Here is a 16,459-nt window from a genome sequence, read left to right on the forward strand (position 1 = left end):
CTTCTGCAGCATTGGCGCCCCTCACACATTCTTGTCTCATGTGCCTTCTGTCACCGTGACAGCTCTCCAACGTACAGGTTGGAGGTGGCCCGATTCCACAGGCATCCTTGCTGTGCAGGAGGTCTCAGTGCCTGGTGGGCATCAGGCGGAGGCTATGTTGGACGCTTAGTGTGGGTCTTTGTGACTGCTTGGCACCTCTGAACCAATAGGTGGGTCTTACCTGGTAGCCAATAAGACTAAAAAAGGGTATTCTTGGGCCAGGGACTCAGCTCTTGTTCCCTCCTAGGGGTCGTGCCTATTGAAATCACTGGACTTGGGCTGGAGAGATGGCTCAGCAATTAAGAGCATTGGTTGCTCTTCCAAAGGACCTGGGTTCAATTCCCAGCACCCACATGGCAGCTCACACCTTCTTGTAACTCCAGTTCAGGGGATCTGATACCCTCACACAGACCTATATGTAGGCAAAACACCAATGAACATAAAATAAAAATAAATATTGAAAATATTAAAACAAAAGAAATCCACTGGACGGTTCCTTGTGCTTCTTGTGGGGACTTTTTGTGAGAGTGGGGTCCCTCCCTCAGCGACTGTTAGCACCAAGTTAGTCCGAGAAAGTCTGTGCCCTCTGCGATGCTGTGCCCACTCATTGGTACTAGACTTTGGAGGCCTTGTAGCTTGGGTGGCACTATGCCAGTTGTTGGCACCAGCCTGGATGATTCCGAGGAGGGAAATGCCAAGACTATGAAGTCTTACGCTGAGCGCGGTGGGCTTTCAAACCTTTTTTTTCCCACTGAGATCCTGGACCGGCAGAATTCCTGTCTCAGCATCTGGTATCCCAGAATAATGGGCTATGGCAGCCAGTGTCCCATTGAAGGGGCCCTGGGCTTTCCACATAGAGCAGTGTTGGGGTTCCAGGGCTGCAGAGCTGGGCTGGATTCCCACCTGCCTGTCACAAGCGTGAATGCAGGTAATCCTCATGTCTGCATGGACTGGGAGGCTGTGTATATAGACGGCACAATGGAAACCTGAATCCAGTGTTCCCTGAAGAACGGAGCCAGGCTGCTCCAGGGAGGGAGGGGTCCAGGCCTTCAGTGGGCTCTACCGATGGACCTGGACTATAGTGAGGGTGACATTACATCTCAGTGTGAGGCTCCTGGCCACGTGGGGCCAGGCAGAGTGGAAGAGGGGCTGTTGGCCGAGGATAGGAAAACTTGGTAGGTTCTGCACAGCCCAGGAGACTCTGGTGGGTCCTGCTACTGCTGGATACTGGGTTTACTTTCCTGGTACAGACATCTGGTTGATTATCACTTTTTTTCTCCCAGAAATATGACTGTGCATGTCTTGTGTGTGCGTCTTTGAGTGTGCACATCTCTGTGTGGAGAGGCATGTGTGTACATGTGTGTGTCCAGGCGTGTAGTACATCCCCACATGGAGCATGTCTCTGTGTGTGCATGTCCACGTGTGTTAAGTGTGTGTCCTACTTTCCTTACATTACCATGGTTGGAACAGCGTCCTGTTGGGAAGGGGAAAGCGACTGTCCTTGAGAGGCAGGAATAGCCCCTCCCTTGTTTATGGAATTTCCACTTCCTGGGGAATGAATGAGGAGTGGGGGTTAGTGCTGAGGAGGCGGGAGCATGGATGAGCCCCTGGACTGGCCCTGGGTAGGTTGGGTGTGCAGGCCTGGTCCACTTTCCCCTTCTACTTCCTACTAGAGGAAATGTGGACCCCAGGAAGAACTGATGGGACATAGGGCCCAAGGCCAAACCCAGGCTACGGCTTACTGGGGATATCTGGCCAGTGGTTTGGGTGTGAGGTTGCTCACTTGGAGAGTGGACGGAGACTATTTCTTATCTGCACCAGGCAGGCTGCCCACCCCATTGGGCCATGATGACCTGCCATCTACCCTCCAATGCCTCTGCTATCACAGCCCTCCCCTCCCCGGAGGACTGCCTGCTCCCTCACCTCTGCTCAGTAGTGAGAACTGTACCAGACTGTGACCCAAGTCCCTACCCTGTTCGGGCTGTCTCTAAGCTGGTTCCTGGTGCTGCCATATCAGGCCTCTGCCTCCACCCCTGACACGTATGGCGGTGATGAGATAAAAGTAGATGCCAGTGGAGGCTAAGCTGAGGACCAGGGTGGTGAGTGTTACTAGCTCTGCGTGGGTGGGTCCTTGGCGGAGGCCCACAGGATAGAAGAGCAGACCCCAGAGGGAAGGGTGTTATAGCACTTAGGGTGAGTGGGGAAGGGTGTCACCCTTGTGGCCAGGGTGGCATCTTCTTCCTGTAGGATTCAAGTTCTGCCTACTGTGAGGTACCTGGCCCTTCCCACTGTGGTACGACAGATTCATTGTAGGCTGATCCCTGTGTCCCCTGTTACTTCCATGCCAGCCACACCATCAGAAAGTGGGTCAGGACTACGGTAGGAGGCCATGTGGTGGTATAGCCCTGGTGAAGCACAGCCATGGGCTAAACCTGCAGCACAGAAGGACCAGTGAGGTCCAGAGACTCCCCCGCACCCCCAGTCAGTCATAGGATCTGTCTGACTATATGACTGTGGGTCCTCCCAGTGGCAGATGTCACTCTTAATTTCCATTGCTAACATGTGGTAGTCTGGTTTGTCATTTGTTATTATTTGGGGCCTGAAGGCCCCGTGAGGTTCTGAAGTCACTTCTTCTCATGCTGGTCATAGCTGTGTACAAAGTGACAGTCTCTGGACTCCAAGGAGTGGCTGGAGAAGCTCTGAGGGGTGCCTGGAGGTGCATGGCAGATTAGAGTGGAGTGGGCCCCCTGCCACTTCCGTCGGTTGCCCAGTAGGCCTTCTGGGTGTGAAGCTTCCGAGTCTGTGGAATTCATACAATGGGAGATAGGAAGGAAGCCTGGGCTAGGACAAGGCAAGCAGGATGCAGGCAGTCCTGTTCCTCTTTGTCTGTCTATCTGGCCACATGTAAAATAGGAATCCTTAGTCTTGGATCTCAGGTGGGGTTTGTGTGTGCATTGGGGGAAAGGATAGGGGACAGACTGTGAGCTGCCAGCTGCCAGCCAGGTAGACCTGGTGCCTGCTGCTGTAGGAGGATGTGGTCCCTACCCTGGGAGCTGAGTTTGCCTGAACGCTGCCTTCCCAATTCTCCTTTTTATGGTGACTCTGTCCAGCCCATGTTTGCCTGTGCTGTAACTCCCTGCCTGGTATCTCATGCTCCTGTCTGCAGACTCCATCCCTGTGATCTCTGCGAGTCGATTATGGCATTTGCTTCCCCATAACCCAGTACAACCATGGGGCCTGGAGACCAGAAGTGCTTTGTAGGTGCCCATGTGACTGGGAGCTTGGGACACTGAGGGTGATTGGTGGCTTCCTGAAGAACGAGGCCCTGGCTCTGGGAGTGTCTGAGGCATTCAGGGGGAGAGAATAGGGTACCTGGAGGTGTGAATCACATACCGTCTTGTCCTGTCCCTGAAGGCCAGTGAGTTTTGTAGGCTATGGGAGTGGTGGGCGATGTGTGAGCTGTGGCAGGTGGGAGCCACCATTTGATCGGGCAGGTTAAGTCAAACTTTGAGGACAGCTGTGGTGGCTTGCTTGGCAGATGAACAGGTTCTGAGCTCTGGTGCTAATACGTGCTGTACGTGAAACACCAAGCTGCCCTTCCAAATGGACATGTGTGTCTGTTACCAACACCTTCCACGTTGCAGAGGAGTCCTTAATGGAGTCGGGACACCTGGGAGTCCCTCAAGTCCCCTCGATTGGCAGGGACAGAATCCGTGACTGTTGTCCTTTGATGCAGATGGGTCTCTAGGCAGAGCCCCGAGCCTCCTGGCGGTGCTTGGATGTTGTGAGGTAGGGACCAGATGGCAAGGGCATGTGGCCTTGGGGGACGTCCAGGTCCAAGTGGTCCTCTACTTACCGGATGTAGACAGAAGTGGGAGCGGAGGCAGTGCTGTGCTCTGGGTATGGCTACAACTTGGAGCTTTCTTATTTCTGGTGATTCGGTAAGGGAGTTGAGTTGCTGTCTTCATCCTGCTCTATAGGTGAGGAAATTGAGGTACAGAGTTCCCCCTAGGGGTTACTTTGTAGGAGAGTAACCTGCTGACAGGAGCAGGAAGAGCCAGGAGCCATGGCTCCAGGGCAGGGTACCTCAGTAGAGAACTACAGAGGGGAAGGTGGGGTGAGCTGGCCCAGGGTGCTTCAGCTCGAGCATGCGTCCTTAGTGAGAGACAGCCTGGGAAACTGAGGCACCCTGAGTCAGTAATGATGCCTGCCCATGATGCAACTCAGCTGGCCTCTCCCCATCTTCCCTGTCTCCATCCCGTTCAGCCCTGTGACTGGCACCAGGGGTGCTCAGCATGCTTGTCACACTGATCGAGTGAGTGAATGAATGAATGAATAGATGAATGAATGCCTTCCCAGTTCCCCTTGATTCTGGGAAAGAGACCCAAGGTCTGTTTTAGTGTAGGGGAGGTCATGGGCTGTAAAAGGCTAAAGGCATGTGGCTCACATGGGCTGAGCTCTTGGGAGGTGAAGGACAGTGTAAGGGAAGGAAAGGGGTACCCTGTCAGCCAGGTGTCTTTGGCACCTCCTGGGAGACAAGTCTACCTGATGAGCAGAGAGCTGAGGGTTAATTGTTGGGGGTCAGAGGTCCCAAGTTTTGAGATCTATGGTGCCTAGTGGACCTCATGAATGATTACCTGGGCCCCTTGGGTGCTGCCAGCCCTCAGGGGTGACAGTTCCAGCCTCTGGTCTGCAATGGTGCAGGCAGAGCCAGTGCCTGACAATATGAGGGTGCCCACGGAAAGTGGGAGCCTGGGTCAGCAGATCGCCACCATGCCCCACAGGACACTGTTGAGTCTGAGCCTTGGTGGGGACAGCAGGTGCCTGCTCACTGGAAACCCAGGTCTGTTTCCTCACAGTTGTTTCCAGGTCACAGCCCAAGGGCTCCATGACATGCAGGGTGCTGGCACCACTTTAGAAGGTGGCTTCCCTCTCTGGCAGGGCGTCCATTTATAGAGTTGTCCTTAGGCTCAGAGGGGCTGGTACTGGTCTCAGGCGGCGCAGGGCATCAGGGCAGATGATCAGTGGAGGCACCAAGAGTGTGTCATCTCCTTCTTGGGTCAGCTGCTCTGTGGACCCTTCCCTGTCCACCTTGCCCTACAGAGCACCTGCCACTCGAGGCTCTCCCATGCCCCCCATTCTGTGCATGCTTTCAAGTAGCCCTTGAGGGACTAAGTTGGGGAAGCCCTGCCTCCAAGGCAAGTGGTAACGGGGCAGCTGTCATGGTGGTTTCCTCTGGGAAGGCATGCAGTTGCCGTTAGGTGGCATAGGTATCCTCTCCTCTAAGGTTCCCCCAGCCCTCGAGGGCTGAGGTCTCGTGATAGGTTCTGGATGGTTCCCCCATCTGGACCTCTGCCTAGAACGCTGGGTCATTTGTTCCTTCCATAAACAAATGGGAGCTTCTTGGTGCCAGGGCTGGGTGGGAGGTGGGGTGGGGGTGGGGTTGAGTGCTAGGTCCCTCCTCTCATTAGAGATGCCTTCCCCGGGGCTGGGCACATGACCAAGGGGGTGGGGATGGCATGGGGTTAGGGTGAATGTTTTCTGAGGGGTTCCACCCTTAGAGCTGTGGGGCACAGGGATGCGAGAGCTTGGGTGGCTTCCTAGGGACTGGTGTGGGTGGAGTCTGCTAGGGTCTCTCCTCTTGGCCCCTGAGATGGGCATTCTGGGAGGACTCCAAGAAGGCTCTGGCTGTGGTATATATAGACTTCTCCGAAAGGCTTGGGGCCCTGCCAGCTGTAGCAGGTGCCCCCAGGCCTAGCTAGAGGCCCCAGCTGTGGGGGTGGGGGGGAGCACTTGGGGCCCTGTTTACAGCCCTGGCTGGTACAGAATCTCAGAAATTGTTGGGCCTGCCACTGACAAACCCTTTTCCAGACATGGAAACTGATGAGCCACCAGAGGTGGCTGTCTGTGCCATCTTTCTCCCAGCCACCTGGGCTGGGGACCAGTAGGATCTCTGTGGGTAGGCAATTCCCCAGGCATGGTCCAGCTTCCTGGCTGGGTGACTTGGATGGTTTACTCAGTTCCTCTGCTAGATGCTGGTGCCTTGTGGTGGGTGCAGGATCTGTGGTGAGGCTGGGAGCTGGTGGGACAGCTGAGATCATGATATTGTTTGTGTACTGGGTCTATTCGCGTGGTAATTTCTGGGGATCTCATATGGCTGCCTGGCTTTCTGGGGCTAGCTGAATGAGGACCTTTCAACCTGGACACAATCAGCCCTATTTACCTGGGTCAGTCAAGAGCGGGGGATGGCAGATTCCGCTGGGCCAGGTTGGCTAATATGACTGCTCTCTGGTAGTATGGGGTGGGTCATGCCTCTCTTGGCCCAGGACCAGGCTTCCAGGGCCCATTCCTCTCCCTAGCACCAACTACTGATTGAAGGGCCAGGCCTCTGTCTGGGAGCCAGGCTTGGAGCTGGGTTCCCAGCAAGGCAAAGCCTCTAGGGATTCTGAGAACAGGAGTTCAGCAAAATCTGCTCCAGAAAGCTTCCAGGGCGATGCAGCCGCTGGGGGCAGGTGTGGACTGACATCTGTCTCCATTCATGTGCTGGAGAGTACAGAGTTCCTGCCTGGGATGCCCCAGGAGTAAACCAGGACTCTGTCCTGTCCCTGGCGGTAGTGGAGCCTAGGAGAGGATCCTGCTGGGGAGTGCCCTGGAAGGCTGCAGTTGCCTTGGAGATGAACCAGTGTAGAGTCCGCTCCTGTCTGCTGTGTGACTCTGGAGGTTCAGTGCCTCAGTTTCTTCAACTGTAGGCTGGAGGGGTGGGGTGGGGGAAGTGGCTCCTAAGGTGAAGTGAGTACTAACGCTGGGCACACAGTAGCTGCTCAGTAAATACATGCGAGGCTGGAGAGCTGGGAGGGGTCCTCCAGGCCAGTGGCCCTTCTGTATCTGCCTAGCAGGATGCAGAGAGGGGAAGGCAGGCGGATCCGCGGTGGTCCTACCCTTCCTCCTTCCTCTTCCTCTGCTGGCCGCGCCTTTGTTTGCCCGGCCGGCGCGCTATCTTTAGGCAGCAGGTGCGGGAGCCGCTGCGAGTCGGGTCGCCCGCCGGTCACCGCCCCCCACGTGACGCCGGGCGCTATAAATAGATGGGCCGCGGGCGCCCAGCATCCGCCAAGAGCCGGCGCCGCTGCGGAGGGCGCGCGCGGGTCCCGGCCCGGCCGGCCGGCGCATGGAGGCAGCCGCACTCCTGTGGGCGCGGGTGAGCCGGGCTGCGGGCGGCGGGGACCCGGCCTCGAGGACACTCCCGGACCCTACCCCTTACTGGGATGGGCCCTATATGGGATGGCGGCTCCCTGGCGGGCTGGGTGGGAAGCCCCGCTGAGGTCCGGGAGCTGTGCGCGCTCACCACACCCTACCACGGGTTCTTGGGGTCCCCAGCCCATCCACGAGCAACCTTACCTGTTGTGACAGCGCAAAGCCCTGAACTGCGACCCCTGACTCCTAGTGTCACACAGGGTTCCATTTAGGTCCCTTCTGAAGCCAGATGCACTCCCTCTCCATCACTCGAGGGTGGAGCCTCTGTGAACCTCTCTGTGCCTTCTTTTTTTCCCCTGGGGTTCAAGTGTTCCCGATTATTAGTTGAGAAAACCTGTGTTGCTGGAGGGTGGGTGCTGGCCAGGGTCCAGAGAAGTCCTTCCACACCCTTCTGGCCCATGTCCTTGTCTGGCAAACAGGGACAAAAATGGGTCTTGAAAAACAGGCCAGTTCTGGGAGCAGCAGAATGCTTAGAATACTGCTAGAGGAGGCTGGGATAGAGAAGGGCCGGTCAGAGAAACGTCCAGACCTTAGTCGGGTCCATAAGCATGAGGATGTGGTGGCTTGACTGAGTGCCTGAACCCATGATGGTGAGGCAAGGTGAGCTCTGCCATCTGCTTTCACCCAGAGCTGCTGGGCTAGGGGAAGTAGGTGGCTGGGGGGCCCATGAGCCTTGGGTAGAGTTCTGGAGACGCCCCCTCCTTGTTCTCTGGACCTCTCAGTCCCATGAAGTGATATGTCAAGGGAAGGGCTCCTTTTGGGGGGAGGGCAGCCACCATGTGGTTGAGCATGCTATGGGCATGTTCCTTTGCCCTCCCTTGGGGGTGTGGCCCAGATTGCAGTGGACTGTACAGCGAATTGTAAGATGCAGTCCAGCCTGGAGACACCTCTGCCTGAATCCCTGACCTCCATCCCCTCAGGCCTGGGGTGAGCACTGTAGGTGGTTCAGGCTTCCTTGGCCCAGAAGACCAGCCTGTAACCATGGGTAGCGGAAGTAGACCATGACTGTTGCTCTTAGGGCTTCACAGCCCCTCCGCTCTACTGCAGCGGATAGGTGCAGTCAGCCCTACAAGAGCCTGCCAGTGTTCTCTGGCTTCCTGGGGGCCTTCTCTTTTCTTCTGTGCACACGAGGGCATTGCAGTGTGCACACATGGGATGCCCCTCCCAGGAGGCCCAGGTGTTTGTGTCATAGCATGCAACTCTCCTTGCTTATACTCGCGCTAGTCGTGGCTCCGCATGCCTAGGGCTGGCCAAAGCAGGCCCCACAAGGTGCCCCCACAAGGGGCCCCCACAATGCATGCTGCCAAAATTATGGCAAGGATGAGCTGCGAGCTGAGGGGCTGACCTGGCCTGGAGTGCTGAGTGTTACCAGATATAGAAGGTGGTGAGTGAGGAGCCTGTGCTGCCTGGCACAGCGAGCCTTGGACAGTGGGGCCTGTGCTCACGGCTTGAGGCAAGAGTCCAGGGTCCTCGGCTAGGCCCTTCCTGCAGCCAGGCTGAGCATCTCGGGCCTGGTTTGCCTGGTGGGCAGTTGGAGAAGTGGGTGCCGGGACAGAGGGAAGAGATACGGGCTGAATTCTTCCAGTTGGGGGTCCTGGAGGGGCCTTCATTTGGGCAGAAGAATGATGGGTGGGGTGTGGGCCGGGCCCAGGGGCTCAGGCTCTGCACTGGGTCATAGCCCAAGGGATTGTGGGGCCATCTTGTTCAACCCCTCACTGTGTAGGTGGGAACTAGGTCCGGAGAGGCCTGTGATGTGCCCAAGGTGTCCCAGGCCCTCCAGAGAGTGACAGGAGGCTAGCTGCTCTTTTGGGCCCTTGTAGCTAGTACATTTGGAGGGGGGAAGGATGGGGTGGAAGGGCTGATGTCCTCCAATAGTGTCCTTCCCCCGGTCCCTGCCACAGTGTGACCCCCTTCCTGGCTACCTATTCTGTCATTTCCTTGGCATGAGCCTGGCAGCTGGCCTTTTGGACTGTGGTATCTTGCGTGGCAGAATATCTTGTTTACCTTTAGCGCCTGGCAAGTCCCAGAAAGGGGTGGCTGTGGGTGGAGATTACAGAAAGCCTGAGGGGCAACAATTGAGTCCACTCATCCCCTGTTCCTCTGGCAGTACCCATTGTCCTGAGACCTACCCTTGCAGAACGATCTGAACTTGTACATTGTTCTGTGGCTAGCAGTCCCAAGAGAAGGGCTCTGTCCTCATGGGCTGTGAGATGGGGGACCAGGCTTGCTGGCCTGGTTTCTGTTGCTGTGGGTGTACGCTTGTGGGGTTCTCATTGCTCCTGGGGTGAGCCCTGATACCCTTTTCACCCTGTCTGTGTGTGGTTCTTCTCTCACCCCAGGGGCCTATGCAGCCCTGGCCGGAGCTGTCTGTTCTGTGTTTTCATATGGAGAATCTGAGGCCCAACAGGAACCTCCCATTTCTTTCTCCCCTCCCACAGACTGTGCCTTCTGAAGACCAGTGTGTGATTGATGGAGGAAATCCAGGAAGGCAGGTCTAACTACTGCCGTTCCCAACATCGTGGGTGCTGCTGCTGAGGAGGCCCGTGCCTCTCTGGCCCTCACCATTGCCCTTGCCTCTCAATGGCCTCTGCTGCCAGGCCAGAGGCCAGCACTGCTGCCTGAGCCCGCTGCCCCTCTCCAGGACTTGCCGTTCCCTGATGGGGTAACGTGACAGACGCCCCGGATCACAGGCTGCCTGCCCACCACGGCCCAGGGCCGCCAGAGTTGGTTGAGTTCAAGTTCATTTTCTGTTTGGTCCTGAGTGCTGGGTCCAGACCAAAGGGGACTCTCTTCTACCCACCCATGCAGAGAGGGTGTCCCCAGCGACGGCCCCATAGAGGACAGTGTTCTGCAGCCAGAGTCACCAACTTGAAGTTCTCTTTGCTCAGTTTTTTTGGTTGTTGTTATTTTTATTTTTGCCTCTTTGTAACTACTCCACTTTGAGAGACAGGACTTTGGAGCTGCCCATCTTACCAGGGGAGGGGGTTTTCTTTCTTTTCCTTTTCTTTTTTAGAATCGAGTTTTGTTTTCGAATTATCAACCACCAGGCAGCTTTCCTCTCCTCCTCCCAAGTATTTGCACAATATTTGTGCGGGGTGTGGGGACGAGGTTTTAAGAAGGTCTTTTCTTTTTCTTTTTTTTTTTTTTGGACAAGCACGGGGGTCTCACTGGACTTGGTGTGGGGGGTTGGGGGACCCCCCGTGCAGCCCTTGCTGGCTGGTCCTCTCTGGGTTCCTGGAGGAGGCATGGCTCGCATGAACCGGCCTGCGCCTGTGGAGGTGAGCTACAGAAACATGCGCTTTCTCATCACGCACAACCCCAGCAATGCCACCCTCAGCACTTTCATCGAGGTGAGTGGGCTGTTGGGGCTGGGTGGGTGTCCTGGGTGGCTCGAGGGGTGATGGGTGCTGGTGATCAGATGGGCTTCCTGGAGGTCTGGCTGCGTTCAGGCTTGTGGGCACGGGGCATTGGCTAGACTGTGGTCGTTTGGACCCTGGGTGATCTTGGCCTCTCTAGAAACTGAGAAAGAAAGAGGTTGATGGGATGAGGGCTGATGGGGAATTGCCCTGGAGACAGGCAGATGGAAGATGGGCTGGAAGGGCTACCTCATGGCTAGTCCAGCCCACAAGCTCAGGCTCCAGGGATTCTTGGGGAAAGGAAAATGACCTCTGCAGCTGAGCGGTGACATGTGGAGAGTCTATCCATGTCTGTAGTCACCCTCACTCCACCTCCAGTATTTTTTCAGAGTCTGTGTGGGGAGTAGAGCTGGAGACTGTCAGCATGGCCTCACTGGGGGCCTGTGCAGGGCTCCTGCTGCAGACCTGGAATTGCTTGCAGAGAGTCTGACGCTGAGTGCTGGGCAGTTCATGGGGTGGACTTTTGTGGTTTTAGGTTCTTAGTCCTCCTCTGTGGCATGGGCTAAGCCCTATGGGCTCGTGGGCATCAAAACAGGAAAGAATGAATAGAGGAAGGCAATGGACACCCTATGTCAGGGAACCTGGGCCCTGGACACCTAGCTGGGTGCTACTCCAGGGAAGATGGCCCCTCTTACCGTTGAGAACCTTGAGATAACAGCAGAGCGGGGAAAAAGCACCCTGAGTGACCAGGACCAAGGGGTCAGTGTGTGACCAGGATGAAGTTCCGTGTGTGATGAGGATGAAGGCTTAGTGACCAGAATGAAGGAAAAGGGTCGGGGTGTGAGGAGGATCAGGGCTCAGTATGTCACCGGGATGAGGGAGGGTATGTTGTGTGACGGGGACGAGAGCTCAGTTTGTGACCAGCACGAGGGCTTCCTGACCAGGATAAAGGCTCAGTGTCTGACTAGGGTCAGGGGTCAGACTGGAAGCAGGATGAGGACTCAGCGTGTGACCAGGATGAGGTTCTACTTTCAGAGCCTACCCCTCTTGCAGCTGAGGTGTCGAGTTGATAGCTGAGTTAATAGCAGGACCCAAGGAGGGACTAGGAAAAAGTACTGAGTGACTAGGATGGGGGCTCAGCGTGTGACCAGGATGAGACCAGCAAGTGAGTAGAATCGAGGCTCAGTATATGCTAAGGCCAGGGGTCAGAGTGTAAGCATGATGACGGTTCAAGATGTAAGTAGGGTTGGGACCGAGTCCTGAGCTGGGTGGTAGCTTTCTTCTTCATGGACTCTGCAACGTCCCCATGGTCTCTGAGGCTCCCATGGTCTCTGAGGTTGACACTCCCCCGTTTTCCTTGCACTCTCAGAATAGTAGGGTCCTGGCCTTGCTGTGTCTGGTGTTCCCATCTCATGGCCAGCAAGACCCAGTCATACCTCACCATTCCCAAAATACCGACTGGGAGCAGGTAGGTGGGGGCTGGCCCTGCTTGTGGCTCTGGGTATAAATACCCCATGTTGGCTGTGAGCTGCGTGAACTTTCCTCTGAAGGGATGGGGCTTCCCCAGTGGTGTGTGATGCCACCCTGCTGACTCGTCTCCAGCCCCTGAGGTTTGCTTGCTGGAGACTCCAAAGGGTCTTTGCGGAACACACTCCTGCAGCCCAGGAAGGGCGGGCCGTGCAGATGCAAGGGGGCTCCCTGAGGCCTGGGCCACCCTTCCGAGGACTGGGTGACTTTATTGGAGAGCGAGGCCTTGCTGCTGAGACCTTTTGTCCTGGATGCTGCAGTGGCGTGGGGGACAAGATGGGGCGGATATCACGGTGGTTGAACATGTTAGTGAATACAGGTGGGCTTCTTAGCGTCTAGGTCGGACAGGGGCAGGTGACCCGGAAGCACCAGCGGAGGTTACTCTGCCAGTCACTAAGCCTTCAGGCCCACCTGCTGGTTTATGAAGTCTGCTTGTCTCAGAAGAGGCTTCGGGGCTGCCAAGGGGCAGGCAGACCCGTGGGGACTCAGCATGGGCAGAGCACTAGGCTGAAGTCTGAACCACCCAGTCTTTCCCTCTTCCCCCAGGACCTGAAGAAGTATGGGGCTACCACCGTGGTGCGTGTGTGCGAAGTGACCTACGATAAGACCCCTCTGGAGAAGGACGGCATCACCGTTGTGGTGAGGGACATGTAGCTCTGGGCACTGTAGATTTGGGGCTCTTCACTGTGAGGCTGGGTCCTCTGCTGCCACCTGATACATGCTGGGCTCTCTGTGCCTGGGCTGGTGTTTGGGGCAGATGACTCTGACAGAGTTGTCTCCACGGCACCCACCTTCCCAGACTAGCCCCCGAGGTCAGGTTGCACATGCTCAGTGCTCATGACTGTAGTTTCTAAACACCTGGCTTGTCTGTGTTGGAGCCTGTGGGTCCTATTAGGTGCTCCAAGTCCATTGGCCAAGTCCAAGTCCATGTAGCCTCTGTGCGGTTCCCTTTTGGAGCAATTGAGGCTTGGAATCAGATATTCTCTGAGACCACAGCTGAAGTAGGAGGGTGCACATGAGGAGTGGCCTTTCCCTAATGGTGCTGCCTCTCCACCTGCACTATGGGTTGGGGTTGAGCCCTGCTGGCTCTGGCTGGTGAAGATGGAGACCCCTCGTTCAGATGAAGTAGGGCTCAGCAGGTGCTTGCCTGGCTCCCCCGCCGCTTCCAGGGCCCTCTATTCAGCCTCTCAGCGCCTGCCGTGGGGGAGCCTGTCTCCTGGCAGCAGTGAGTCCCAGGAGACCCTGTGCAGAGGCCATGGGTAGGGATCCTAGTTGCTGTTTCCTTGGCGTCCTGACCCTGGGGGCTGAGAGCCGGAGGGGCAGCCTTGTAGTACTGGTTCTTGGAGGGTCAGAGCAGAGCCAATTCCCGGGCACAAGGCCTCTCTTCCCAGTGTGGAGCCTGGATGAGTCAGGCCTCGTGCAACAGACCCTGTCTGACTGTGCCGAGGCCCTGGTGTCCTGTCCTCAACACCAGAGTGACCCTGGGCTACTCCTCTGTGAGGACCGTGTGTTGACGGGGTCTCACATCCACTGCATGGCAGTTTGTAGAGGAGGGAGGAGGTTGGGGTCATCCAGCCCTGGGAGGACTCCAGCCGTGGACCCTTTCCTGCTGTGAGATCCTACAGCCTGTTTTGACTCTGAAGGGCCTCCCATAGTGTGGGTGTTTAGGGGAGTGTGAGACAAAGGCCTGTCAGCATCTCGGTACCAAGTTCCCCAGCCGATCTCCCTTCCTCAGTAGAGACTTGGGTTAGACTTAGAACAGCCACATAAGCTGGTGACCTCCAGGAGCTGCTGAGAGGTCGAGAGACCCCAAGAGCTACTCTCCATCAACTAGCTCCCGCAGACCCATGCTGGTTCTCCCTGGAAGCAATGGGTCCAAGTCTGGACCGACAGGTGATGAGTCTCACCTCTGTCTTCTCCACACTATGTCCCAGCATACCCTGGGCTGGAGCCTTCTCCATGTGGGCCAGCCTACCCCTCCCTCCTAGAATCCTGAGGGACAGGGGAAGGAGAGCTAACATCCATAGAACAAATCCTTAAGCATCTTCCTCCATAGGATTGGCCCTTTGATGACGGGGCACCCCCTCCTGGCAAGGTGGTGGAGGACTGGCTGAGCCTGCTGAAGGCCAAGTTCTACAATGACCCAGGCAGTTGCGTGGCTGTGCACTGTGTGGCGGGTCTGGGAAGGTGAGTGGTGGGTGGCGCCCCGGGCCCCGTTGCTGCTGGGAGCTCAACTTGTGCTTCTGTGGTCTGACTTCATTGTTTTGTGAGTTTGGATGTGGGCCATATCCACTTGACCTTTTGAAGGCCCCGGGTTCCCAGGCAAGTCCTTTCCCAGCCTGGCAGGGAGGGCTTCCCGCTAGGATCCAGTCACTGTGCCTCATGCAGCAAAAGAGCTGCCGCAGAGACATACTGGTCACCCAGGCCTGACCCCTGTTTGAGGAGAAACAGCTGCCCACACTAGCTGGAAATGAGCCAGGCAGGACTCCCTGCAGGAGGACTGGAGGGCATGCTCAATTGCCAGTATGCTTGTAGCTTTTTTTCTAGGAGTTTAGGCACAGAGAGGTTTTCTACATCGCCCCAGGTTGCACAGGAGGGGCAAGGGGAACCAGACTAGAGCAGCTAGTTGAGCTGTCTGGCGTCTGTATCCTCCATGGGCAAGCGGAGGGACTTGGGTCTCATGTGCCCACCTTTGTCAGGTGACCCGAGGCAGGGGCGAGATGGGGTATGGGGTCTCAGATAACCTCAGCTCTGCTTCTTCCCGCAGGGCTCCAGTGCTCGTGGCTCTTGCCCTTATCGAGAGCGGGATGAAGTATGAGGATGCCATCCAGTTCATCCGACAGTGAGTAGCCAGTGTGTGGGGATGGCACTTCGGCTCTATGGTGGATCTTGGCAGCTGGGCGGGGCTTAGGCTGTTGGCTTCTCCTTGCCCCTCACCTCTTACTTCTGTAGCTAGGTCCTTCCTCTCCTCTCTGCCCTTTCTGGCTGCTCCCAAGCCAGTACCTCCTTGTGGTATGGTAGCCTTTCTGGAGGACCCCATCTTTCTGATCCCCCAGGCAAGGATTGCACAGAGGCGCGTGTGTGCGTGCGTGCGTGTGTGTGTGTGCGTGTGTGCATGTGTGCGTGCACGTGCGCGCGTGTGTGTGCGTGCGTGTGTGCGTGTGCGTGTGTGTGCCATATCCACTGTGGATATGTGGATGCCTTTGTGCTGCCTGAAATAGGCACACATCTCTTCTCCCTGGGCAGGCCCTGTAAGACTGTAGCAGTAGGGGCCTACTAGCCTGCAGGCATCCTTAGGGGAGCCTGGACTATACAGATGGGTATGCAACCTAAAGAGCTATGCTTAGCACAGGCACACAGCTCTCTGTACCTTAGTACAGCCCTACGGAGGTGCTGGCTAGCTAGGGTGAGATGCACCCCCAACCTCAGAGCCCCAGCTTAGCCTACTTCCTGTGGGTCTATCCACTCCAGTTCCCCCAGAGTCCCACAGGGTCTGAAGTTTCCTGAGGGAAAGCAAGGTGTCCAAGCCAGGCTTACTGACCCTCCATCCCTGTCCGCAGGAAGCGCCGTGGGGCCATCAACAGCAAGCAGCTCACCTACCTGGAGAAGTACCGGCCTAAGCAGAGACTGCGGTTCAAAGACCCACACACGCACAAGACTAGATGCTGTGTCATGTAGCTCAGGCCCTGGCCCTGTCCACCTGTTACTCCCGTGCCTCAGTGTGTCTGTGTCTAAGGAGCCCAGTGGCCGTGTGTGTTCCTGCTCTGTCCCCGTCTGTGCCCACGGCTGTCCCTGGACCTCATGCCAGTTCCGTCCAGCCCCTCCACCTCCTGCCCAGGCCTTTCCCTGGCCTGTGGACCACAGGTGGGTGTTTTTAACCACTGGGCCCAGGGCTTCAGCGGCGCTGCCCTCACCCTAACCTGTTTTCAGCACCTTTTGTTACCAGATCCTGGGCCTTCAGGTGCTCCGGACTCTCAAGGCAATAAATCAGGAGCTGTGGATGTGTGTGAGGAGTGGTGCAGAGCCGGGGAATGGGGTCTGAATCTTGGGAGGCCATGGTCTCCTCCTCTGCGGTCCTGTGTAGAGTTGCTGCTGTGTGCCTCCCTAGCACCCTCTGGTGGCCATGCGACGCTCTGCAGTCTGCCTTGTCGACAAGTTCTTGACATTTCAGCCTGAATCCCCAGTTCCGATTGGTGACAGTTTGGGGGTTGGAACATTAGAAGGTGAGGCTGAGTCACCTCTGTAGGACAGAGTAGGGTTCACTTGGAACTTTCAGTGGCCTCCAC

General features: G+C 56.7%; 1 protein-coding gene across 3 annotated transcripts in view; it reads left to right on the top strand.

Annotated features, from left to right (window-relative positions):
• Positions 1–16,172, top strand: part of Ptp4a3 (protein tyrosine phosphatase 4A3) — a 33,078-nt gene extending 16,906 nt beyond the window's left edge. The window contains exons 1-6 of one of the 3 annotated variants that reach the window (XM_057792618.1): positions 7,148–7,234; positions 9,729–10,640; positions 12,720–12,812; positions 14,230–14,360; positions 14,941–15,015; positions 15,734–16,172. In XM_057792618.1, coding sequence (XP_057648601.1) covers positions 10,536–10,640; positions 12,720–12,812; positions 14,230–14,360; positions 14,941–15,015; positions 15,734–15,851 — 522 coding nt within the window. In that variant the 5' untranslated portion in view covers positions 7,148–7,234; positions 9,729–10,535 and the 3' untranslated portion in view covers positions 15,852–16,172. Of the gene's footprint in view, positions 1–7,147; positions 7,235–9,557; positions 9,575–9,728; positions 10,641–12,719; positions 12,813–14,229; positions 14,361–14,940; positions 15,016–15,733 lie in introns of those variants that run through there. The other 2 variants (XM_057792617.1, XM_057792619.1) reach the window with 2 other exon arrangements.
• The last annotated feature ends 287 nt before the right edge of the window (positions 16,173–16,459 follow it).

Source organism: Chionomys nivalis, chromosome 17 (assembly GCF_950005125.1).
Source record: "Chionomys nivalis chromosome 17, mChiNiv1.1, whole genome shotgun sequence".
NCBI classification, from domain to species: Eukaryota; Metazoa; Chordata; class Mammalia; order Rodentia; family Cricetidae; genus Chionomys; species Chionomys nivalis.